The sequence below is a fragment of the Orycteropus afer genome, unplaced genomic scaffold (genome assembly GCF_000298275.1).
Source record: "Orycteropus afer afer isolate SDZICR_OR568_19922 unplaced genomic scaffold, OryAfe1.0 scaffold00005, whole genome shotgun sequence".
In the NCBI taxonomy this organism is placed as follows: Eukaryota; Metazoa; Chordata; class Mammalia; order Tubulidentata; family Orycteropodidae; genus Orycteropus; species Orycteropus afer.
Genome location: NW_006921592.1, coordinates 19,330,445 through 19,355,422, shown reverse-complemented (window position 1 = coordinate 19,355,422; position 24,978 = coordinate 19,330,445). Strand labels below are relative to the sequence as shown.

The 24,978-nt window shown below is 42.5% G+C and overlaps 1 protein-coding gene across 1 annotated transcript in view; it reads left to right on the top strand.

Annotated features, from left to right (window-relative positions):
• Positions 1–166: 166 nt before the first annotated feature.
• Positions 167–24,978, top strand: part of FRMD3 (FERM domain containing 3) — a 393,413-nt gene continuing 368,601 nt past the window's right edge. Inside the window, exon 1 of the mRNA XM_007938846.2 lies at positions 167–313. Coding sequence (XP_007937037.1) covers positions 167–313 — 147 coding nt within the window. The remainder of the gene's footprint in view (positions 314–24,978) is intronic.

Here is a 24,978-nt window from a genome sequence, read left to right as displayed (position 1 = left end):
CGGGCACGTGTGGCCGCAGGCGCCCGACGCCGCCGCTGTCCCGGGGCTGAACCGCGCCCGGGTGTCCCGGACGGTGCGTGCGCGAGTGTGCGCGAGTGTGTGTGTCCGCGCAGGCGAGCGCCGCGCCGGCCCACAGCCTCGCGTTCGCTCTCCCGGGCCGCGGTGCATGTTCGCTTCCTGCCACTGTGTGCGGAGAGGCAGGAGGACCATGAAAATGATCCACTTTCGGAGCTCCAGCATCAAATCGCTCAACCAGGAGATGAAATGCACCATCCGGCTGTTGGACGACTCGGAGATCTCCTGCCACATACAGGTGCGGGAAGCGCGGGGAGAGGGCGCAGGGCGAGCGCCGGACAGAGCTGGGGGCCTCTGCGGGTGGGCGAGAGATCTGGGATCCCTGCTAGAAAGCTAGATTTTGCTTCCTCCGCCCCGTGCCTGGGAGCCCTAGCTAGGGATGAGGGCACGGCCCTGGCAGGCGTCCGCGCGCGTTATTCGCGCCCGGACCCCTTCCCCTAGCGTGCAAGCTGTGCGCACGTCTGGTTGCGGCCAGGGTGGGGGTGCTGGGCAGCTGTCTGCAGGCGGGGGAGATTCTGACTTCTCTGTCCTGTGTCCCTCCTGGAGATGGGAGCTCCAGAAGTCTCGAGGGGCACTTGCCAGTCGCCCACTCCTTCTTCCTGCCTTCCTCCACGTGGAGCAGGCATGCAGCAGCTCGGGTCACTTATCTCTCTCTCCTGCGCCCCCGCTTCAGAGGTGCTGTCGGCCCCAGGGACCCGTTCCTCGCTGTCTGCCCCCCCCCCCTGCTGTTGGCCTTTACTTCTCCGCGTGGGGTGGCGGCGAAGTTTCCCGCGCGTGAGAGAGGCAGGGCAGCCCTGGGCTCCAGCCCTGAGAGATGGGATGCGCTCTGCACCGAACCGGAGCTACCGCGAAAGAAATCCTGTGTAGTCTGTTTCAGAGAAAGGAAGAGGGCTTGTGAGGTTGGCAGGGAGGGAAGGCTACAGGATTTGGGTCCCGGGTAAAAGCGCCCCTTGGAATCTTGGTGGCCGTTCGCTCTCGTCCAAGTTGGAGGAGAGGGCTTGTTTTGGCAAAGGCAGCTTGGCGGGGCAGCTCCATTCTCTGGTATTAAGTGCTTTTGGACCTGTAGGAGATCTAGCCTGAGTTGCAAGGGCGTGTATGTATGTGTGTGCGCGCACTTGCTTGCGGTGCGCGTGTATGTTGGCAGATGTGCGCCCCTTTCTAAGATCCCAAAGAGGCCCCACAAAGCTCGTGTCAGAGCTCAGCACTGCTAGCTTCTGACTTTGAAATCTATTGAATTGTTTCTCTCTGGGATTTCCTCTTCTCACTTACCCAATTCTTGAGGCTCCAGGACTGAGCTGTTTTTTAGACACAGAGCACACTTCCCGGTTCTGGTGGGAGGTGAATGGGGGCAGCGTCTCCCAGCGGCAGGAATCAGCCTCTGGGCTCTGTTAACTATGAATGAACGAAAGGTCTTTCCCGTTTTTTTTTTTTTTTTTTTTTGCGTGTGGGAGCTTGTGACACGGGGACGGTCCCACTAATTTGTAAACTGACAGCTGGACAAATTTCGAGGCAAGAATTCTGTGCCTCGTGATCGCTCAGGAAAGTACACTCCCAGTGAAGTTTCTGGAAAATCTTGAATTTCATTCTGAGCTAAGCACCACTGCTAAACTTAATAATAAACGGATTAGCAAGATAGGCAGTTTTTCTGCAGCCACAAGGGTTGCACAGAGACGTTAGGTATGTGCTGCTTTGTAATCCAGAGAAAGGTGTTTGTGCGATTTGCTTTAAGTCCTGAAATGAATATATAGGTTGATTAACCCGTACCAGATATGTGGAAGGGTGAGCCTGCTGAGTGCTCTGGTGTAGCCCTCTACCTACCCTTTTCTACTTGACGTTGATACTTTTGTCCCCCCACCCCCCTCTCAGGACTAAATCTTCCTTAGAATAGATAAGTAGTTCCCAAAGGACATGTGTTTGTGGTTTGGTATTCTGGACAACAATAAATTGTAGCCAGTTTAATAGCAGTTTGGGAAGTTAGAGTTTGGATGGCCCAGCTGATGCCAAAGCAATTAAAATGTTACCTCCTAAAGGCACTGATTTTGGCATTGCTTAAAAAAGTCAAACGTTTCATTTTGTGGCACACCTCTTTTGTCTTCTTCTCCCCAAAATTATGATTATCATTTAACCAATTAAAATGAGTTAAATGATTTTATTTTGATAATTTTGCATCTCATACGTTTCTAGAGTATTCCAAACCCAGGAATTGAAATTACATTTCTGGGATATCAAGTCACACACAAAAAATTTCTGTGTGCTTACAGTGAAGCAAAAAGATTAAAACCAAACCAAACCAAAACAAAACAAAACAAAAAAATTGGAGTCATCAGTGCATGCCCTGGCAGAAGCCATCTGTCTTCTTTTCCTTCCTTTATTGCTTTCTTCCTTCCTTCTATAGAATCGCAAACTTAAAGGAGTACAGGAGTTGTCACAGTGTCACACACACCCTCCCTCCATAGCTCACACCGGCTGTCTGTGTTAGGAGCTTTCACTCCTAGTGCTTGCCTGGCTCTGGAGTCTGAGTAGGAGCAGCAGGGGCTCTTGAACATGTGTTAGTTACCCTGATCACTCCAGGGTGTGAGCAGTGCTGTCTTTGGAGCCCAAAATCAGTGGGGGAAACTCATGCAGCCACGCTTCCTTGGGATGCTTGCTAGGCTGTGTTCCCTGGTGAGTGAGCAACTCAGATTGAGAGAATAATGAGCTGCTGAAACTCTGGCAAGGGGATGGCTGCCGATGATGGATGCAGGTGACGATAGAAAATTTCAGGACTGGCATTTGGGCTATGTGAATAGCTGTAGCTGCCATTTATTGAGCATCTCTTGTGTGCCAGTCTTTAAAGCCCATTAGATCTGATGTCTACCACACACCTGTGAGGTAGGTCTTTTTCCCATTCTATGGAAAAGAAAACTGAGGCACAGAGGGTTTAAGTAACTTGTCCAAGGCCACATCTCTAAAAAGAGGTTAAGTGGCTAGAATTCAAATCCAGGATTGTCCAGCTTCAAAGCCTATGTATGCCCTTGATATATTTATTATCCCATAGTCAAAATAGCTGCCCTTTCAGTGAAATTACAGATATGGAAGGAGATAAATCCAAGAATGGGCTTGCAGCAATGACTGAGGACCAGTTGGTATTCATGATCTGAACTGGCCAAAGTGGCCAGTTGCAAAATACCATGTCCAGCGTCTGGCAGGAAGGCTGGCATCCCAGAGCTGATTGGAATGCCACAATCAGAATGCCTTCAGAGACTTTCCAGCCCAGAAAATGTGGTTTTGCCTTCAAGAAAATTATACCTGTAAATGCTCATTAGATTATAGACACCATATTCTTATATTTCAGATTGTAGTATCCCCAAATTATGCCTGTGTGTTGAAAGATGAAGCTCTGGTAGTGTAGTGGATAAAGTATTTGGCTGCTAATCAGAAGGTCAGCAGTTCAAACCTACCAGCTGCTCTGCGGAAGGAAGATTCATTGAGTAAATGTAGACTTTTTACATTATTCATTCTTTAGCAAAGCCTGATAAATGTAGTTGGGATTGGCTGGGCATTTGTATTGGAATAGAAATCCTAGCATAGTGCTTAGCACATAGTCAAAAAACAAACAAAGTCGCTGCCATTGAGTCTATTTTACTCATAGCGACCCCTCCTTGGGTTTCCAAGGTGGTATCTCTACAGAAGTAGATTGCCCAGTCTTCCAAGGAGTGGCTGGTGAGTTTGGACCTCCAGCCTTCTGGTTAGCAGTCAAATGCAGCTCCCTCGCACATAGTAGGCACTCAGTAAATATTTACAGATGTAGATTATATAGTTCTTTTTCTAAACTGAAATCCATGAAGGTGGAAACATTTTGTAGTTGTTCACCACTGAATCCCTAATACCTAAGGTAGTACCTGACATAAAATAGGTGTTCAATAAACATTTGTTGAATGACTGAGGCGCTAACTGGACTAATGTTAGCTGAATATCACCGTGAGGGTAGCATGACAAACAATGGATTGGGAAACAGGAGATGTGGAGTTTAACTATGTTACCAACCAGTTATATGACATTGTGTCATTTGACATCCCAGAGTCAATGTTTTTTTCGCTTGTGAAATAAGGGAGTTGGGTTAGATGTATATCTCTAATTTTTAGTCTATGGGTTAATTATTACCTAGACAAATTGCATTTGTTTAAAATAATCCTCTTGACAATATGATTGTGTACATATTATCTCATTTGATTTTCCTAACTATCCTGTGTTATCTCTATTTTATTGATGCTCCTGTGTTATTGAGTGCATGTCTACTTCATAACTTAGGAAACTGAGGTTCAGAGAAATTAAGCAATTTGGGACAGTTGACAAGAAAGTAGAATAACACCTAGGTCATTTGACTCAAATTCCAGAGTGCGCTCTTTTCTGTAGCACGGTCTCTAGAGGCTTGAGAGTTACTTAAAAAATATAATTTCCTTTCTAGTTGAGAAAATACCTACTATCTAGGTGTATCAATTATGATGCTTTGGTTGCGAGTGAGCAAGTGAGCGAGTACCCAAGTTAAAGTGGCTGATATAGTAAGGACATCTGTTTTCTTACCTAAGAGAGAAGGGGATTTTCAGGTTGTTCAGCAGCTCTGCAGGGACCTCATAGTTGTCCATCTTTCCACTCTGCCCTCCTTAGCACATCAGCTATGCCACCCTTTGTGATTATAAGTAGTTCTGGATATCACAATCCGGCATGATCATATGGATTTCATTTTCTCATGGAGGAGTGCCTTTCCTAAAGGCACCAGCTGTCTTTCCGCCAGATCTTATTGGCTAGGGTTGGGTTCTGTGTACATGACCCAGCTCCAAGAGTCTAGGAACTAGCATCTAAAATGGGAGGTGGGTTTTGCCATTGTGGAGTACATGGGGGTGTAAGGAGTAGTGTCTTTCAGAAGAAGTCAGATTGGGTTACAATTATTACAACAAAACTTTCTGGAAGGTTAAAGATGTTATCTAAGGCCTGGTTTATTTTAGAAAATATTTGTATGATCAAATTCCAGAACAAATAAAAGTACTGGACAGTTCTTGGTAGTTTATATTGTTAAATATCAGTTTAGTCCATATGGTGGACTCTGAGCATTTAAAAGCCATCTTGTGTGGAGCAGGCACAGTTGGTATAGCTCTCCACTTACTCAAGTGGCAGTATGGCAAAGGTTGAGAATTTATGTTCTGGAGCACTCCTTGCTTAAGTTTGAACCCTGACTCTGCCACTGACTAGCTAGCTGACTTTGGGCAAGTCACTTTACTTCTCTGGGCCTCAGTGTCTTCATCTGGAAAGTGGGGATAATAGTGGCACAGACATGAGCTTGTTGTGAGAATTAAAGAGGGATGTCTGTCAAGCCTTAGCCCATAGAAGGAACTGAAAAAATATTGGTTATTATTTTAATATCATATCAGAGGTAATCCTAAATAGTGAAAACTTTTGATTTAGAATCCAATGACCTTAAGCCCAAACCCCATCACCTTCTATTTGTATGATACCTTAAGCAAATCATGGAGCTTCTTGTTCATCATCTGTGAAATGGGCATAATAGTTCCTCAATTGCCAGCCTCCACTAGGTTGTTGAGATGATGTACTTAGAAATATTTTCCAATGTTAAAACAGTACCCAAATATAACATACTATTTCTAATCTAGTGGCATTGTGGTTAAAGCATTGGGCGGCTAACCAAAAGGTTGGCGGTTCGAAACCACCAGGTGCTCCACAGAAGAAAGATGTGGCAGTCTGCTTCCATAAAGGTTTACGGTTTTGGAAACCTTATGGGGCAGTTCCACTCTGTCCTATAGAGTTGCTATGAGTTGGAATAGACTCAATGGCAGGGGTTTTGGTTTGGTTTACTCTAATCAGTTTAGTTTTGGGAAGAATATACAACAACAACAACAATAGTTCCCATGCTTCTTGAATTTTTTTTTTTTTGATGTGTTTGAAGGGGAATTTCATGACCATGTGCACACATTCGTATGCCCTAAATATCAAGCTCCATGATTATCCTGCTAGTGAAATCCAAGCTAGGTCCAGCTGACAGCCACACCTTTTCTGCTAGTCAGGACACTTCAACACTTTATCAGACTCATCTAGAATACCATTCAGAATCCACTGAAAAGTCCACAAAAGGAATAGAAGGGACATTTGTTATATATCCTGGCCTAGCTCTGATGTATTTAGGCCTAGATTACATGGGCCAGCTCTTTACATTAAGTATATTCTTTAAAAAAAAAAAAAAAGTCATGTTATTCCATTGGTTTGCAAGATCTTATCTCTTGGTGTCTTCAGAGCAAAGGCAAAGTGTTTTGACTGCAGAGAGAAATGTAATATTGTTAGCTCCACATCATTTGGATGGTGTATCAGCTGGGATGCTTTTAACTGCATGTAACAAATCCTCATTCAAATCGGCTTTCACATTAAAGAAATATACTGGCTCATATACCCAGAAGTCCAAAGTTAAGGATTTAATTTAGGGACTGCTTTTCTAGGATTCTCTTGCCCCTTCCTGCTTTTTGTGATGGCTTCATCCTCAGGCTGGCAGTGAAATGCTTATCACAGTGTCAGTTCTCACAAATTCGTAGAACAACTTTCAGAGGAAGAGAGAAGCCATTTCTCACCCAGTATTCCAAGCAAAAAGACTGCAGTCATTCTGATTGGACCACCCAGGTCACATGGCCACCCTTGACTCTGTGATTGTGACCCAGGGAGTGGAATGGTTTACAAAATTGTATGTTTAAAAAAAATGTGAAACAATGATATTTTCTCAGGAAATTATGATTTTGTTTTGGGGAAATATAATTGCTTTCCATTTACATTAACAAGCAGTGAATTTATTATTGCTATTCTAAAATTAATCAATAGCTGAATATTTGTAAGATTTTTCAGTAAATATTGATAGATCTAATCCCAAAATGTCACAATAATTGAGAGTTCAGTTATGAGTTCTCTAATAATATTGGAGTTCTCAATAATTTTTAAGAGTGTAAAGCAATTTTGAGACCAATGAGCTTGAGAACTGCTGATTTAGTGACTATCAATTTACTGAACTTCCTGGGGGGCGGTGTGAAAGTAAAAACAAACAAAAAGCCACCAACAAAAGGGCCTTGAAATAAAGCAAAACAGAACTTTCATGCATCTTGGCCTCCAAGATTGCAGATTATAAGTAACCTGATGTCAAATTAAAATAAAAAACAACCGGTATGTATACAGAAGGAAAATGTCTATATGTATTTTTGCACTTCTTAGTAGTAACCATATACTTCTGTGTGTGCATGGTGTGTGTGTGTGTATGTGTGTGTATCACAATGTAAGATTGGAAGGACAAGTCCAGGCTCTGTTCTAGTAAGCATTTCCAGTTGCACCTTGCTCTCTGGCTAATCTTGACTTTTCTCAACTATAATAATTAAATAAAAACTGAAACCCAAACCCACTGCCATTGAGTTGATTCCCACTCATAGCAACCATTTAAGACAGAGTAGAACTGTCCCATAGGGTTTCCAAGACTATAAATCTTTATGGAAGGAGACTGCTTCACTTTTCTCCCATGGAGCAGCTGTTGGCTTCCATCAGCCAAATGCTTTAACCACTACACCACCAGAGCTCCTGATAATTAGCTAAAGCCGTATCTTATTTTGAGTCCTCTCTTGAATATGGAAAGTGTGCAGTAACTGTGCATTAAATGTTTAAAACAGAAGCCATTTGAATAACGTATTAGTCACTTGAATGCTTTAGTTGTTACTTCTTTTTCTGAGTAGGTGTTTTGGGAGAACTTAAAAATATTGCAGGAATGGAAATATCAGAATTGGTCCCATGGAGAATCTACTGTGAGACCCACATACATGAGGGACGGGCACTGGGTAGATAACACGGTCCTCTCTCAGTTCCCATCATATGTGATGAAGGATTTCAAGTTGCTCCTGGCAGATTTAGCAGAGAGCCAGATTTGGAGTCCAGAGATGGGAAATACAGGATTATGATCCGGAGCCATTAAGGCAGATTTTCCTGCTGAGGTTTGGAACTTGATTCAGGCTCAAAAGAGTCGGAGCTCAGCTCTGGGACGGTTGTGTGAGTAAGTAGTGCTCAGTCTCTAATGTTTAGCTGACTCTTCTGGACTCTTGTTAAAATGCAGATTCTGATCTGGAGGTCTGGGGTAGGGCCTGAGATTCGGTATTTTTAACAGTTATCTGGGGGATGCTGATGCTGTTGGCCTGCAGACCACACTTGGAGTAGTAAGGCATTAACAGAATTTATTTCATGATAATATTCTTAATTTCCTTGAGTGTGAGGACTGTTCCTTTTTGGCCTTTATTTCCCTCAATAGTGCCTCACCTGGAACATTTCCCTTAGTAGGTATTCAATAAATGTTTGAGTGAGTAAATTAATAAATAAATCCATCCAGATGAGTGTCTTTCAAAGGTTGTTTAGGCACACTGATGCTGCAAATGGAATGATCCTTTTTCAATTCCTTGCCCAGGCAAATGAAGAAATTGCTTTGCAAATAGGATTTCCTATGGTGGCAAATCTGATGAAGTGTTGAATGTCACTGAGAACCCATGAGGTCCCAGGATTAGCAAGGGCCTTCTCATCCCTCTGGGCCACACTTCCCATTCTTGCTTTCCTGTATCCTGGACTTCTGGTGATATCACAGATGAACTTGGACCACACCTTGGCACAAACAAGTCATTGTGTATAAGCCAGCAGTGCCTGGAAGCCCTCAGAGGCATAGGGGCCGCAGCTGTTCTTGCAGAAGTGACCCCGAGGGACAGTGACCCATAGGACAGTGCAGAATACATTGTAGGTGTAACAAAGCTCTAGAGCTGTTTGCTTTGGTGTTTTTTTCCCAGGGTGCAGGAGGGAAATGAGAGGACCACTTAAAGAAAATGAAGCTCCTTCTAAAAGGGAAGAGCATTTGTTTAGCTCAAGCAGTTACATTTTGCAAAAATGAATTAGAGAAGTTTTTGAAATCACATCAGTCTTGCTCAAGAAACAATAGTTACATGTTTTCATTACCTAGTGCTGCTGTGGCAAAAATAGCACAAGTAAGTAGCTTTAAAGAGCAGACCTTTATTTTCTCACAGTTCTAGAGGCTAAAAGTCCATATCAGGGTCTTGGCCATGTCGATTCCTTCCTTGTAGTTAGTCCTGGGTGTTCCTTAGTTCCTTGACTTATAGACAATACTCTCCCCGCCCCATATGCATTATCTTTGTGTCTTAATCTGCTCTTTTTATAAGTCAGGAATGATGTGATTTAGAACCCACCCTACCCAGGTATAATCTAATTAACATAAAGAGGAAAAACCTTTTCCAAAAGAAGATTATATCCACATGTATAGGGTTAGGGTTTCAACATGTTTTTTGGAGAGACACAATTGACTCATAACATTAAATATCTTCCATGTGCAGTCACAGAATTAGGAATTAGAGACACAAGAGAAAATAAAATCAGCCATCAAGAAGCCCACAGTCAGTAAGGGGAAAATAGAAAAGCAAGATAGTGATTCAGAGACAAAATAACAAGTGTAGAGGCAGGCATGTGCAAGTGAAAGACCAAAAGGAAGCATCTATATCAGACTGGGGCATCAATAATTGTCTTTGGTATGGGTGAATCTTGGGTAAGAGTTAGAGGACAGGTGGAAGTTAACATTCTGAAGAGGGGAAAAAGGCATTCTAAGCAAGGGGTCAGTGGATGTAAAATCCTGGGCATGAAACAGCATGGTTGGGTGTAGGGATGAAGGAAGGGAGGATCTAGCATGAGGTTCAGGTGGCTGGTTTGGGTGATGAGTAGTGGTGATGCCATTCACCAAGAAAGACAAGAGTGGCCACATAATTGTGGGGCCCAGTGAAAATGAGGGACCCCTTTGTTAAAAACTTATGAAGAATTTCAAGATGGTGGCAGCAGAGCATTAAATCAAGTGCAGCCCCCTTGTAAGCATGGGTTCCTGTGAAAATGTATAGGTTGCACGATCATGAAGCTAGTCCTGAGAAGAAACAGAATGAAGGAGGAATGGATGAGTTCAGTTGTGGGCATGCTGACCTTGAGGTGCCTATGGGGCATCTGAATGGAGAATTTCCAATGGATGATTGGATATAAAGAGTGAAAGTCGAAGAGAGATCTGGCATGGAGACACAGATAAGGGGATCACTGATGTTCATGTCATCAGGCATTGGTGGTTCAGTGGTGGAATTTTCACCTTCTGTGTCGGAGATCCAGGTTCATTTTCTAGCCAGTGTACCTCATGCACAGCCACCACCTGTCTGTTAGCAAGGCTCGTGTGTTGCTAAGATGCTTAACATGTGTCAGTGGGGCTTTTAGACTAAGATGGACTAGAAAGGAAGCTTTGGCAATCTACTTCCCCAAATCAGCCAGTGAAAACCCTGTGGATCATAACAGTCTGATCTGCAACTGATCATGGGATGGTGAAGGACCAGGCAGCATTTGATTCCATTATTCACGGGCTCGCCATGAGTCTCAGGGCTGACTCGATGGCAGCTAAAGAAAGTATTCATGGAAGTGGTGATAGAAACCATGTGGTATGAACTAACGAAACCATCATGATGGGCCCTTCGTTGTCTACATTTCTACATGGGGCATCCTTGTCGATCAACCAATGGGTTATGAGTTCTGGAATTCTTTGCAAGGGTACTTAATCATTTTTCTTTGTTGTGCAGCTCCATCCTGACCCTGACCTCATCTCCATTTTCTTCTGTAAATATGGCCACCAAATCATGGTTATCAGTGGAAAAATGTTTTCCCATTCTTAATCTTCATGCCATAGGTTGGACTAGTAAATGGGAAAAAAAAATAAAAAAAGACCTGTCTCCGTTTTAAAATTCTGAGTTACAAAGCACTGGTAGCGTAGTGCCTAAGGCACTTGACTGCTAACTAGAAGGCTGGCGGTTCAAACCCACCAGCCACTCCTCGGAAGGAAGATGAGGCAATCTACTTCCGTAGTGATACTGCCTCGGAAACCCAAGGAGGGGTCGCTATGAGTTGCGTCCGACTCGATGACAAATAACAACAACAACAACAATCTTCATGCCGTAGGTTGGACTGTTGTTATTGTTGTTGTTGTTATGTGCCGTCGAGTCGGCCCCGACTCATAGTAGGTTGGACTAGTAAATGCAAAAAAAATAAAAAAAAAGAAGACCTGCCTCCGTTTTAAAATTCTGAGTTACAAAGCATAAGGCTTTCACTGTAGGGAAGTTATCCATGAGCATTAAATAGACCATACATATTTAAATCATAAGAGTATGGAACAAAATTAAACATTCTATGAGAACCAGCTTTTTAAGTTATGTTACAGCAGTTTATTCTTTACTTAATATTTATTTATATCAGACACCCCTATAGCAAAATTTTGTTTTCTACTTAGTTTTCATGGGGGTTATTGTGAATATTAAGATAAATTCAAGTTTGGTACAATTGTCCAAATAATCTAATATTAGTAACTTAATGACCTAGATCTTAGATATATAATAGAATCTGGTCTGAATATATCTATGCATTATGCTAAGTTTTGAAAAGTGATTATTCTGTAGCAGAGGAAAGCAATTAGCATGTTAACAAATCAGAATTTGGTTTAATATCTCTCAGCTCAGATGCATAATTTGTAGGCCTTAAAGACAGATGTTGGTCTAGAAAGGATTGACTGAACCAGGCTGTTCACATGCAAAAAGTGGAAAATTCAAACACGTACCATTTACTAATGGATATCATAATAAAATTAAACAGTCTTAAAAGTCAATAACTAATTAGTCTTATGAATAGAGGAAAGGACAAAAATCTAATTAAGAAGTTGGCTTGCTCCTTGCTGTTATTTTTTGACTGGCTTATACATCTGTTAGGTAGTGGACGGTGGTGGTTCAGTGGTAGAATTCTTGCCTGCTGTGTGGGAGACCTGGGTTTGATTCCTGGCCAGTGCACCTCTCGTGGAGCCACTACCCGTCTGTCAGTGGTAGAGGCTTGCATGTTGCTGTGATGATGAACAGGTTTCAGCTGAGCTTCCAGAATAAGACAGAGTAGGAAGAAAGACCTGGTAGTCTATTTCTGAAAATCAGTCAATAAAACCCCTACAGATCATAAAGGTCCCATCTGCAGCTGACCATGGACATGGTGCAGGACCAGGCAGTGTTTTGTTCCATTGGGCATGGGGTTGCCGGGAGTTGTGGGCCAACTTGACAGCAATAAATAACAACAATGCACATATCACTGACTATTCCCTTTTTTTTTTTTAATAGTGCCATTATTAAATAGTGCCATTATCTATGTTTAGGTATCCTCTCCAGTGTTATGGAGGTGTTGGGTGTTATCTGTTTCTTTGTTTAGCAGCAATCTATATTCTTTACCTATATTTTGAATATCCTCGTGTAGTATAGCAATAATTTTTCTGAGTTTCCCTTGGTAATCCAAATGATAGAATTCTTTTCCACTGACACTTAAAAATAGTGTTTTTATTATGGTAAAATTTCCATTTCAACCAATATTAATTTTACAATTCAGTGGCATTAATTATATTCACAATGTTGTGCAGCTATCACCAGTATTTATTCACAAAGTTGTTTATTTATTTATTTTTGGTTATTTTATTTTTTTTTATTTATTGTGATTTGGGTGAAGATTTACAGAGCAAATTCATACAGCAGTTCACATATACTTTGTCTCATGTCATTGATCACAGTTTACCACAATGCAACAGCTCCCCTCCCACTTCCTCCCTATAGTTACCTCTTCCCAGTGACCATCCCTCCATACTCTCCTGGGCCCTGAGCTGTCTCCCTGTGCATAAGCAGTCCTTCCTTCTCCCATGATTGTTCTCACCAGGGCATGTTCACAAAGCATTTTCATCACCCTAAACAGAAACTTTGGACCCATGAAGTAATAACTCCCCATTCTCCCTCCCCCCAGTCCCTGGCACACATTAATCTACTTTCTGCCTCTCTGCATTATTCTATTGTAGATATTTCATGTAAGTGGGATCATATAATATTTGTACTTTTGTGTCTGGCTTATTTCACTTAGCATAATATTTTCAAGGTTTCTACTGACAGCTCTTTTTAATAGCACAATGGAGAAACCATACACTTACCACATTTCTGGATAAAGAAAGCATATCGATGTCTTAGAACCACCATCCAAGGACACAGTTTTTGTTCTTCCTCTATCTCCTTTCTTTTATCCAACATGTAGCTGAATGCATATCCAAATGAAAATTGCATTGAACTCATCATGAATTTCTGAATAGGTTGCCATCTAACATCACTCAGTAACTGAAAGATCATTCCCTTTTTCCTTTATGTCTTTGGCATGGTACATGGAGCCCTGGTGGCACAGTGTTAAAGCATTTGGCCACTACCTAAAAGATCGGCATAATAGTTTTTGAAGCCACCAGTTACTCCACAGGAGAAAGATGTGACAGTCCGCGAAGATTTACAGCCTTGGAAGCCCTGCTGGGGCAGTTCTCTCTCTGTCCTGTAGGATCACTGTTGAGTCAACGACAGCAGTGGGTTTGGCCTGGTACAGACATTGATTTGTGTGGTTTGAAATTTCAAATTAACTTCCAAGAAATTGGAAACAAACAAAGAAAAAAGAAAGATGATATCAGTAGAATTCTGTATTGGTAATTTAACTTATAGATTTGAGATTGGCTCTGGAATTTGAAATTGTAGCAATCCCAAACCATGGTATTTAGAAGAGTGCTAGAAAAATATGAAAGCAAAGTGTGTTTTGGTTAGGCACTAGCTACATCTTTGTTAGAATCTCTTTGTTTAGAAAGTTCAGGCATAAGAGTAATACAATCTCTGGAGTTAGGGGTGGGAACAACGACAGCACTGCAGGACTTTCCTACCACCTGGAGCCTTGTCAAGGATGCCTTCACCTCATGCTCCAAAACCTCAAGGGAGCTGTGTTTCTGCTGAGGGACAGCATGACATAGGGAGGAGGGGTGGGGGTGGGGAAGGGGGCACCTTGAGTGACACCCGATTTGGAAACACCGTGTCTCCACCAGGTGTAGATGACACCTTCCTGGTTCAGTGCTGATTAAAAGGAAAAAAGAGAGAGGGGAAAGTTGTACAGCAATTCAAGGGCAGCCGTGAAGTCTGAGTCTGCAGCGCCAGCAGCAGTGTGGTAATTTGAGAATCGCAAATTAGAAGAACAAAGCAGATTTTAATCATACGCCACAGAGAGGAAGGTGGTTTAGGTTTGTCTCCAAATTGTGCCTCCATTAGAGAAAGGGAGGCTTTTATCCAATATAAATTGTTAAGGATTCCTTTCTTCCATTTCCCGCCCCCCCCTCAATCTTTCTTTGTTACACTCACTGGGTGGGAAATGACAGCCTTTTCTCTTTGTATTGAGCAGTCATCAAATATAAAACTTTCTGGGTGTTACTGGCAATGAAGAGAGAAGTAGAGAGAGAGAGAAAAAAAAAGAGAGAAAGAGAGAGAGATTCCAGGTCTTACTTTTTAGAAGATTTTAGTGTGAAGGAAGAATTGAAGATTAAGATAATGCCTTCTTATCCATCCATTATAGGAGCTCTGGTAGCATAGTGCCTAAGGCACTTGATTGCTAACCAGAAGGCTGGCGGTTCAAACTCACCAGCCACTCCTCGGAAGGAAGATGGGGCAATCTACTTCCATAGTGATACTGCCTCGGAAACCCAAGGAGGGGTTGCTATGAGTCGGGTCCGACTCGATGGCAAATGACAACAACAACAACATCCATCCATTTGCCCATCTATCCATTGACCAACTCACCTACCCACTTACCCACTCATCACCTATCTATCTACCCACCTGCTGATCCATCTATCCACCCATCTGCCATTCATTCACCCATCCATCATCCATCTCACTAATTCACCCATCCATCCAACAAATATTTATTGAGCACCTCTGTTGGGAACTGGTGGTGTAAGCCTAAGGCGTTTGACTACTAACCAGAAGGTTGGCGGTTCAAACCCACTAGCCACTCTGCAGAAGGAAGACTGGGCAATCTACTTCTGCAAGGTTTACTGCCTTGGAAACCCAATGGGAGTTGCTATGGGTTGGAATTGACTCGATGGCAGTGAGTTTGGTTTGGTTTTCTGTTGGGCACTGTTCCAGGCACGAGAAATACAAAGACAGAGGAGCCAGTAGTAGAGCCAAAGTGTGGCTTGAGAGAAGGCATAACCTTCCTTTATCCTACTTCTGAAAATGATATTCATTGAAATGGACCTTTGATATTTTCTCAATCACATTTGAAGTGTGAATAATAGCATCTTTGTGAACTGCTATTTTTCTTTCAAATTCCCAGCACAAACTGTACCTTGCTGTAAAATGTAGTTTCAAGACGTCACCACCACCCCCTACTCTGTTTCCTACCATATTGTGTCCCTAAAAATCCTTTCTATATAGAAGTTCTGGAGCAGCCAATGGAGACTCTTAATACAGCTCAGGAAGGGCACAGAAGGCTTTTTGGAGGAGATGATGTCTGAGATGAATTTTAAAGAATGAGCAGGTATTATCTGTCCAATAAATGGGGGGAGTATGTTGACAAGTTGTGTAGTTAGGGAAAGAAGAGCAACAGAAAGTGTTGTTGGGGAACTAAAGAAATACATTATGATTTTATATGGCCACAGAGAGGTCCATAATATGCTGTGCAAGTTGGTAATCACCTGCTCAGTCTATGCAGACAGTGGAGTGGACAGCTGGAATCTAGAAAACAATGTTCACAATTTATTAAGGAGTTAATTAAGACAATCCTTAGGTAGTGCAAATAGTTAACACACTTAACAGCTAACCAAAAGATTGGAAGTACTAGTCTACCCAGAGATTCCTCGAATGAAAGGCTTATTGGTCTACTCCCCCACCTCCCAAAAAACAAAACAAACACAGCCACTGAAAACTCTATGGAGCACAGCTTTATTCGAACTCACAAGCAGTTGCCATGAGTTGAAATCAACTTGTCAGCAACTGGTAATTAAGGCAGCCTCATTGAGGTGTGGCTTGTATGGCACAAAATGACCTGAAGAATTGTTTATAGGGCTACCTTGGTTAATACAGTTAGAGCTAAAGAGATAGGTTGTGATTTTTGTCTCAGGCATGGGATGGATGCCTTAGTGCTTTGTGAAAAGCACCATCCTGAAGGTACATTGGAGTTTCAGTTCTTAGTTAAGCTTCTAAACTTCTGTGTGTTCTTGGGGGTGGTCATGGTTCCAAGACCTGTGACCTTCAGTGAGCCAATGACAAAGCAAGCTTTTCCTGATTACAGGTTGGGAAACTGGGGGAGCTTTCCAAGGCAATCCGCCCCCCCCCCCCATTAACTTGTTAGTATAGTTCTGAGCATAGTGGAGAGGGCCTGATGAAGGTCCTTGTGGAGCTCCAGGAAATAAGTGTTAAGGTGGGAGGAACTGGAAAAACCCTCTTTATTCACTTTAGGCCACTGTTATCTACTGGAACATTTGCAATGATGACTTGTTCTATATCTGTGCTGTCCAGTTTGGTAGCCTCTACTCCCATGTGGCTATTGAGCACTTAAATTGTGACTACGTAGTGTGATTGAGGAGTTGCCTCTTCAATGTTATTTGATTTTAACGAATTAAAATTAATAGCCATATGTGGGCTACCATAGTAGACAGCATACCATTAGCCTCTAAACAGGTTACCTCTGGAAGGACAGTGGAATTGAGAGTCTGAGTCAGGAAGTGGTACAGGAAAACTTTCCTGCTTTGCTCAATATGTTGTTGTTATGTGCCGTCGAGTTGGACCAACTCATGGCGACCCCTCCTTGGGTTTCCGAGGCAGTATCATTATGGAAGTAGATTGCCCCATCTTCCTTCCGAGGAGTGGCTGGTGGGTTTGAACCGCCAGCCTTCTGGTTAGCAGTCAAGTGCCTGAGGCACTACACTGCTCAATATAATCAGTTGTAATTGAGTCAGTTTGACTCATGGTGACCTGATGTGTGTCAGAGTTGAACTGTTGCATATGGTTCTCATTGGCTGATTTTCAGCAGTAGATTGCCAGGCCTTGCTTCCAAGGCACCTGTGCATGGACTTGAGCCTCCAACTGTCTGGTGAGCAGTAGAGCATGTGAAGAACCATTTGTACCACTCAGGGACTCCTTGATCTGTATTCTTATGTGCTATTTGAACTCAGGTGGTCATGTATTGCTTTTAAAAACAATAAGAAACTTGAAGAAAATACATGCACTTTTATTCTCAGAGAGGACTTAGAAATTTGGAAAGGATTTTAGATTTTTAGTCCAATACTTGCATTTTTCTCGTCTGAGGTCAGAGAAAGCAAGGGACTCACTCAACCTGGTGAATGACATAGGGGTTGGACCTGAGGCAACCAAACTTTCCCACTTTCATTTTCTTGTCACTTGATGATAACATGTTGTTTGTTTACCTGTGCTTGGCTAGTGTGGCTGTGTTTTCTCTTTGATTGTACATAAAAATAAGTGACATACAATGAGTTAGAAAAAGGAAATTAACTCCTAAAGCTCATAATTACTGATAAATAAATAAAAACTCACTGCCATAGAGTCGGATCCAACTCATAGTGACCTCTCCTTGGGTTTCTGAGATGGTATTACTATGGAAGTAGAATGCCCAATCTTCCTTCTGAGTAGTGGCTAGTGGGTTTGAACCATCAGCCTTCTGGTTAGCAGTCAAATGCCTTAGGCACTAGGCCACCAGAGCTCCTGATAAATAAATAGTGTCTCTTAAATTGGTAAGTTTCCCCATGCATTTATTTGGGATATAGCACATTTTCTCCTGAATAATTATTATAAAAGCACATGGTGAAAGGTTAGATAGTACAACAGATTCTCCAATAAAAAAGAAATGATCCTCCCATTACTAACCCCACATGTACTCCTTAAGGGTCACTTCCCCTCTACAGGGTTTTCTTTTTTTTTTAAAGCCTTCCAGAATTTTCTTGTGCCTTCCAGAAATGGTAGAGCACATTTTTTTTTTTTTCTCTGAGCTCCTTTATTCTCTTTGGTGGGTTTGTATCTGTGCTGGATGTTTGAAAGCCACACTGCAGTTTTTGGGAGTGTCTTTAGAGCTTCTTCCATCATGTCATTGTATTTCCCCCCCTTTGTGGTGTATAAATGATGAACCCTCACATGCTTTCCTCCTTTCTCTGCTTGCCTCTGTGTCTTGCAGTCTTAGGATTTTTTCAAAGAGGACCCTTCCTCCCCAGGGCCTTGTTTAAAATTCTACTCCCTCAGTGATGTGTGAAAAACAGTCGGGGATGCTAGAAGGCATCTGAAAGGTGAGGGTCCTTCTAGGGAAGAGTTCTTACTGAAATCCCAGAAGTCTCTGGAGAGTGAGGGACAAGAAGAAATGAGGGGCAGAGGAGAGCTGAAAGGGCTTACTTATCAGAGGTTTACTCAGATAGGGTAATGATGAACGTGATCTACAGTGGACCGTAATCAATACATATATGACCGGCGTCATCCCTGAGTTGCTGTTTTAGCCCATTTTTGCAGGGGGCTTAGCAAAGTTTATGTCAGTTTTCCAGTCAATCAATTGATTACCCAGTAAGCATTTCCTAAACAACAATGTTTTATGTGCCATCATACACACTATCTAATTCTTCTGTCTAAAGCAGCATTCCCTGCCACTCTCCATTACATTACCCTGGTCACTTTTGTCATTGCATTTATGGCTTTTTTTACTTATGCATTCATTTGTGCACCTGTTTGTGGTCTGTCTTCCCCAGTAGAATGGAAGCTCCATGAGAGCAGCAATACTACTCCATCCCAGTGTCTAGAACACTCTCCCCAGTGTCTAGAACTCAATAAAAATGCTCAATAAATGTCCAAAAATGCTCAATAAAAATACAGGTTAACTCCAGAATCTACAGAAAACTTCAACACCTCAACACCGAAAAGACAAATAAGCCAATTCACAAATGGGCAAAAGACGTGAACAGATACTTCACCAAAGAAGATGTACAAGCAGCCAACAAACACATGAAAAATTGCTCACGATCATTAACCATTGTTGTTGTTGTTGTTGTTATGTGCTGTTGAGTCGGACCCGACTCATAGCGACCCCTTCTTGGGTTTCCAAGGCAGTATCACTGCGGAAGTAGATTTCCCCATCTTCCTTCCGAGGAGTGGCTAGTGGGTTTGAACCGCCAATCTTCTGGTTAGCAGTCAAGTGCCTTAGGCACTATGCTACCAGAGCTCCCAATAGATTGCCCAGTCTTCTTTCGAAGGAGTGCACTAAGCCACCAGAGCTCCTTCCATTAATCATTAGAGAGATGCAAATCAGAACAACAATGAGATATCATCTCACCCCAGCAATAATAGCAAAGTTCAACAGATCAGATAGTAACAAATGCTGGTGGGGTTGTGGAGAGACTGGAACTCTTGTGCACTGCTGGTGGAATTGTAAAATGGTACAACCATGTGGCAAATGGTATGGCATTTCCTTAAAAAACTGAAAATAGAAGTACCATTTGACCCAGCAATTCCATTACTAGGAATATATCCTAAAGAGGTGAGAGATAGTGCATGAACAGACATATGTACACCTATGTTCATTGCAGTGCAATTCACCATAGCAAAGAGATGGAAACAACCTAAATGCCCATCAACAGATGAGTGGATAACCAAATTATGGTATATCCACACAACGGAATACTATGCCACATTAAAGAACAATGAGGGATACGCGAATCATCTCGCATCGTGGATGAACCTGGAGGACATTATGCTGAGTGAAATAAGTCAATCGCAGAAGGACAAGTACTGTATGAGCCCGGTACTATAAAAAGACAGAGAAGAGTTTGCTTGGGAAAGGGAACTCACCTAGTAGGTTACCGGGATGGGGAGGGAAGGAGAGGGATTAATTCCGGGCTAGTTGGGGCCTACATGCTGACATGGGTAGGGGAAGGGATATACGGGAAGGATATATGACCACCACAATAACATTAGGAAATGGGAGGACACTGAATTGTGCACATAAGAGATAGACGACAGATGCTAATACCAACCAATGTGTCCACAATACCACATTGCCATCAACACCAAACACTAGGCTACAGATAAACACATAAACACCTGAGATGATCAGACGGGGGTCAGTGAATAGAGGTATATTCTAGACCAAGAATAGACTCAGCTGAGGCTAATCTTGTACAGACACCAGTGATACAAAATACCTGCAGTCCTTATAGAAACAATAGAAGACAGACACAGAGTAATCCCTTACAGACAACCAGGGACTATGGAAGAGAGATCCAATACATTTACCACCTCAGGACCATAGTACTGGGGGACACCAGACTCAATTGGCACAACAAAATACATAAAAGCATTGCTCTACATCCTACATTGGTGAGTAGCAACTGGGGCCTTACAAGCTCTCAAGCAGCCATGCAGTTAATGGTCTCCTAGTGTCGGAAGTGAAGAAGAATGCAAAACAAAACAAAACAAAACAAAACAAAAACAAAAACAAGGGCATTTAGAAGCAATCAGCCCTAGGACACGATGGCCCTCGAGACCAGAAGAACTGAATGGTGCCCGGCTACCAATGCCAACCACTCAGGAAAAGATCAAATCTGGAGATCTTGGATAGAGTGGGAGGGAAAACGTGAAACCAAATCCAAAAACTCAATAATGACCAGAATTACTGGTCAGATGAAATCTGGCGAGACTCCCAATACTATGGCCCTGAAATACATTCAGCGCCTGGAATAAAACTCACCCCCAGGGGCAGGCTCTCAGCCCAGTAGTTAACAAGATGTACACGCAGACCATTCAACCCAGGATGCTGCACCCACACACTCAATGGTAATAATCCCTTAGAGCAATAGACCATGGGACACCAAAGGACCAACATTCAAACTCAGGAAATGCAGGACAAACAAGAGTGCATAATTATGAGGGGCACAGGGGGCAGGTTGCAGGGTAGGAAGGGGAGGAGACTGGGGTAGGGTTGGACATGGCGAATGGGGAATGAAACTAAATGTACGTGTGACGTTGAATATAAAACAAGCTCTTAAAAAAATACAGGTTAACTGAAAATGTAAACGAGTGAACCCACTTCATCAAAGGATGACAACAATGATGTTGTTGTTAACTGCCACTGAGTTGGCTGTATCTCATGGCAGCCTGATGTACAAGACCAAATGTTGCTTGGTACAGCACCATCTTCATCATCACTGATATGCTCAAGTCTGTTGCTGTGGCTACTGCATATTTGAGTGCCTTCAACCTAGGAGCTCATCTTCTAGCACTGTACCGCACAGGGTTCTGTTGTGATCCATAGGGTTTTCATTGGCTAATTTTTGGAAGTAGATCACCAGGCCTTTCTTCCTAGTCTTTGTCTGGAAGCTCTGCTGAAACCTGTCCACCATGAGTGACCCTGCTGGTACTTGAAACACTGGTGGCATAGCTTCCAGCATCATAGCGACACACAAGTATGACAAACTGACAGATGGGTGGTGGTGATAACTACCACTTACCGAGAACTTCTTATGTGCCAGCTCCTGTGCCAAGCACCTTTCATCTCATTTAATTCTCAGGAGCAGCTCTGTGAAGTGGGAATTAACATCCCAATTTTCCTTGAAAGGAGAATGAGGTATAAAGATGTTAATGTTAGGACCTGTTCCTAGTCACATAGCCAGTTGTGGGAGGACATTTGAACCCAGGTCTGTCCAAGCTGTGCAGTTTAATGAACTAAGCCGCAGTCCTGAGAGAGATGTCAACCCCTTGAGCAGTAACTTCAGAAAGGGGCCCTGTGAAAGAGGCAGGTTGCCTTCCAGGTGAATGTTGGAGGCTGGTAGCAGACATAGCAGCTGCTCTTCAGGAATTTAGATGGTGCCTCCCACACAGCCCTGCCAACAGCCGCTTTGGAGAACAGGTTTATCCCTGACGTGGATTCATTGCAGATATTTTGAGCAGTTGTGAATTATTTAGGTGCTGAGGCAGAAACGCTTCCTTGGAAGCATTGAATCCTAACTGAAAATTGTGTGTGAAATTAAAGCCAAGAGGTTTAGCATTTACTTATTTATTTTTCTGTTAATGAACGGTGGAGAAAAATCAACCCTTAAGCAATCAGCCACATATTTTACTTTTTTTTTGTAACATTCCAAAAGGCCCCTCAGTGCTTGTGAGTATTTTTATTTTGATGATATCATATTTTGCAAAATACCTGAGAGCCATTTCCACCATTCTGGGTGCCCAGACAGTGCTCAGTTTGATCCATTTTTCTACCAGGACAGCTTAAGCCAAGAGAAATAAGAGACATAATGAGCACCCTTGTCTCAGCAAACTCTCTCTTTCTCTGGTCTGTCTCTGAGCCCCACTGCTTTCTCTCCTTGACTATGAGGCCACTGGGGATCAATTGAGCCTGTTAGTGTGAGTTTACTCAGAACGTTATATTTGGTAAAATGCTTTAGATTCAGTCTTGTAGGTCATCTCCTAAGTAAGGCATTCAGCAGGGAAGGATGAGAACCTGGCAGAATCTAGGCCCAACTCCCCTCCTAGTCTTTGCTTACTGAGTTAGCCTCCACGAGGGCAAAAACTTTTAAGGGGACCAGTTCATCTTCTAGGTGAGAAACAGTGCTATTCATAGTAGGGTGGGATCCTCCTGCATCTTCTTATTTTTGAAGGAATTTATTGGTATATAATTTAAATACCATACAATTCACCCATTTAAAGTGTAAAATTCAGTGGCTTTTAGTATACTCACACAGTTACATCCATCACACAGTCAATTTTAGAACACTTTCAGCACCCCAAAAAGAATCCTCATATTGCTCAGCATCAGCCATCCAGCAACCTGAGGTCCTCCCCAACTCTAATCCCTTGCCATCAAAATCAATTCTGACTCAACAGTGACCCTATAGGACAGAGTAGAACTGCCCCATACAGTTTCCCAGGCTGTAATCCTTAAGGAAGTAGAATGCCATATTGTCTCCTTTGGAGCAATTGGTATGTTTGAAGCCTTTTGGTTAGCAGCTGAGTGCTCAATCACTGTACAACCAGGACTTCTCCCCTAATCCTAGGCAACCACTAATCCACTTCTATCTCTATGTATTTGCCTATTGTGTTTCATATAAATGGAATCATACAACACAGGGTCTTTTGTGACTGGCTTCTTGCACTTAGAATAATGTTTTCAAGTTTCATCTATGTTGCAGCATGTATCAGGACTTCATTGCTTTTTATTGCTAAATAATATTCTATTGTATGGCTATAACGTATTTTATTTATTCATTTATTAGTTGGACATTTGGGTTGTTTCCACTTTTTGGCTATTATGAATAATGCTGCTGTGAACATTTGTGTGTGTGCATATTTTCATTTATCTTGAGTTTAGACCTAGGAGTAGAATTGCTGTGTCATGTGGTAGCTCTAAGGTGCCCTGTTGGCTCAGTGCTTAAGGTATCTGACTGCTAAGCAGAAGGTTGGCAGTTCAAACCCAGCAGCCACTATGTGAAAGGAAGATGGGGTAATTTACTTCCATAAAGATTTACTGCCTTGGAAACCCAGTGTGGGTTGCTATAATGGGAATTGACTTGATGTCAGTGAGTTTGGTTTTGGTTACTTATGGTAGCTCCACATTTAACTTTTTGAGGCACCAAACTGTGTTCCAAAATGGCTGCACATTCTCACTAGCAGTATATGAGGGTTCTAGTTTTTCCACATCTTTTTGCCAATAACACTTGCCATTAGAGTATAGCCATCCTAGTGGGTATGAAGTGTGGTATCTTGAAGTTTGGATTTGCATTTCCCTGAGGGTTTCCACCTGCTTCTTGACTATACATTTTTTCCTCAGATGTGTGGACCATCTGCTGGGGGTTAACATTTGAACAAGTGAGGGGAGCCCAGTTGTCTGTGAAACCCTCCTCTCAAGCAGCCTCAGGTCTAGGGGGCAACCTGGCACCCTTGGGTCTTTACAGTCTGTCAGGCTTCCAGGGGGTGGAGTGGGGACGACCATGACCAAACCCCTGCCCAAGACTTCATTATTTACTCACCTTCTGCTTTATAGTTCCTATTTTTAATTATCACATGATCCACAAAGGAAAAAAAAAAAAAAACAATTTACTTAAAAGCCAGTTACAGATGTTTTCCCGTCATACCCATGACCTATATGTCATTAGAATTTCTAAGGTCACAAGGGTTTTCACATACTGTATGAAGCCCCAGCACAAAAACAAAAACAAAATAAAAAACTGGTTACTGCCTCCAGTGTATCTGACTTGTGTCAATCCCATGTGTGTCAGAGTAGAAGTGTGTTCCATAGGGTTTTCAAGGCTGTGACTTTTCAAAAGCAGATTGCCAGGGCTGTCTTTCAAGGTGCCTGGGGGTGGGTTTGAACCACCAACCTTCTAGTTAGTAGTCCGCTGCTTAGCCATTTGTGCCATACAGTGACTTTTGCCCCTAACAAAGAAGTTGTATATGGTTTCCCAGTTTCTTTGTGTCCTCAAGAATGAATGGATAAACTAAACCAAATCTTTGGAACTGTGTCCTTTTAAACTTTTTATTTTGAGATCATTGTAGATTCACATGCAGTTGTAAGAAGTTATACTGGGAGATGCCATCCTTGGAACTGTTTTTCTGTGGTAGAAAATGATTTATGAAGGGACTGGAAAATAACTCTAGGAGCATGTGGTGAATCCAAACTATTTCTGCAGCCATCCGCTCCCTGCTTTTCCCAGGATGAGGACCACATGGCCAAGCAATCAAATGAGCTGCTCCTAGGGATTGACAGTGGCTACTCAGTTTTCCAATTTATTCCAGTTTAAAGTAGACAGATCCAGTAACACTACATCTTCCCTCCCATCTCGGTCCCACTCTGAAGGGTCAGTTGCCAATATTGAATTGTTTTGGCCACAGCTGCTGCTGCTCCTAATCCATTGAACTTTTAAAGGAAAGTCAGCTTGCCGAAGGTATAGTTTTTTTTTTTTTTTTT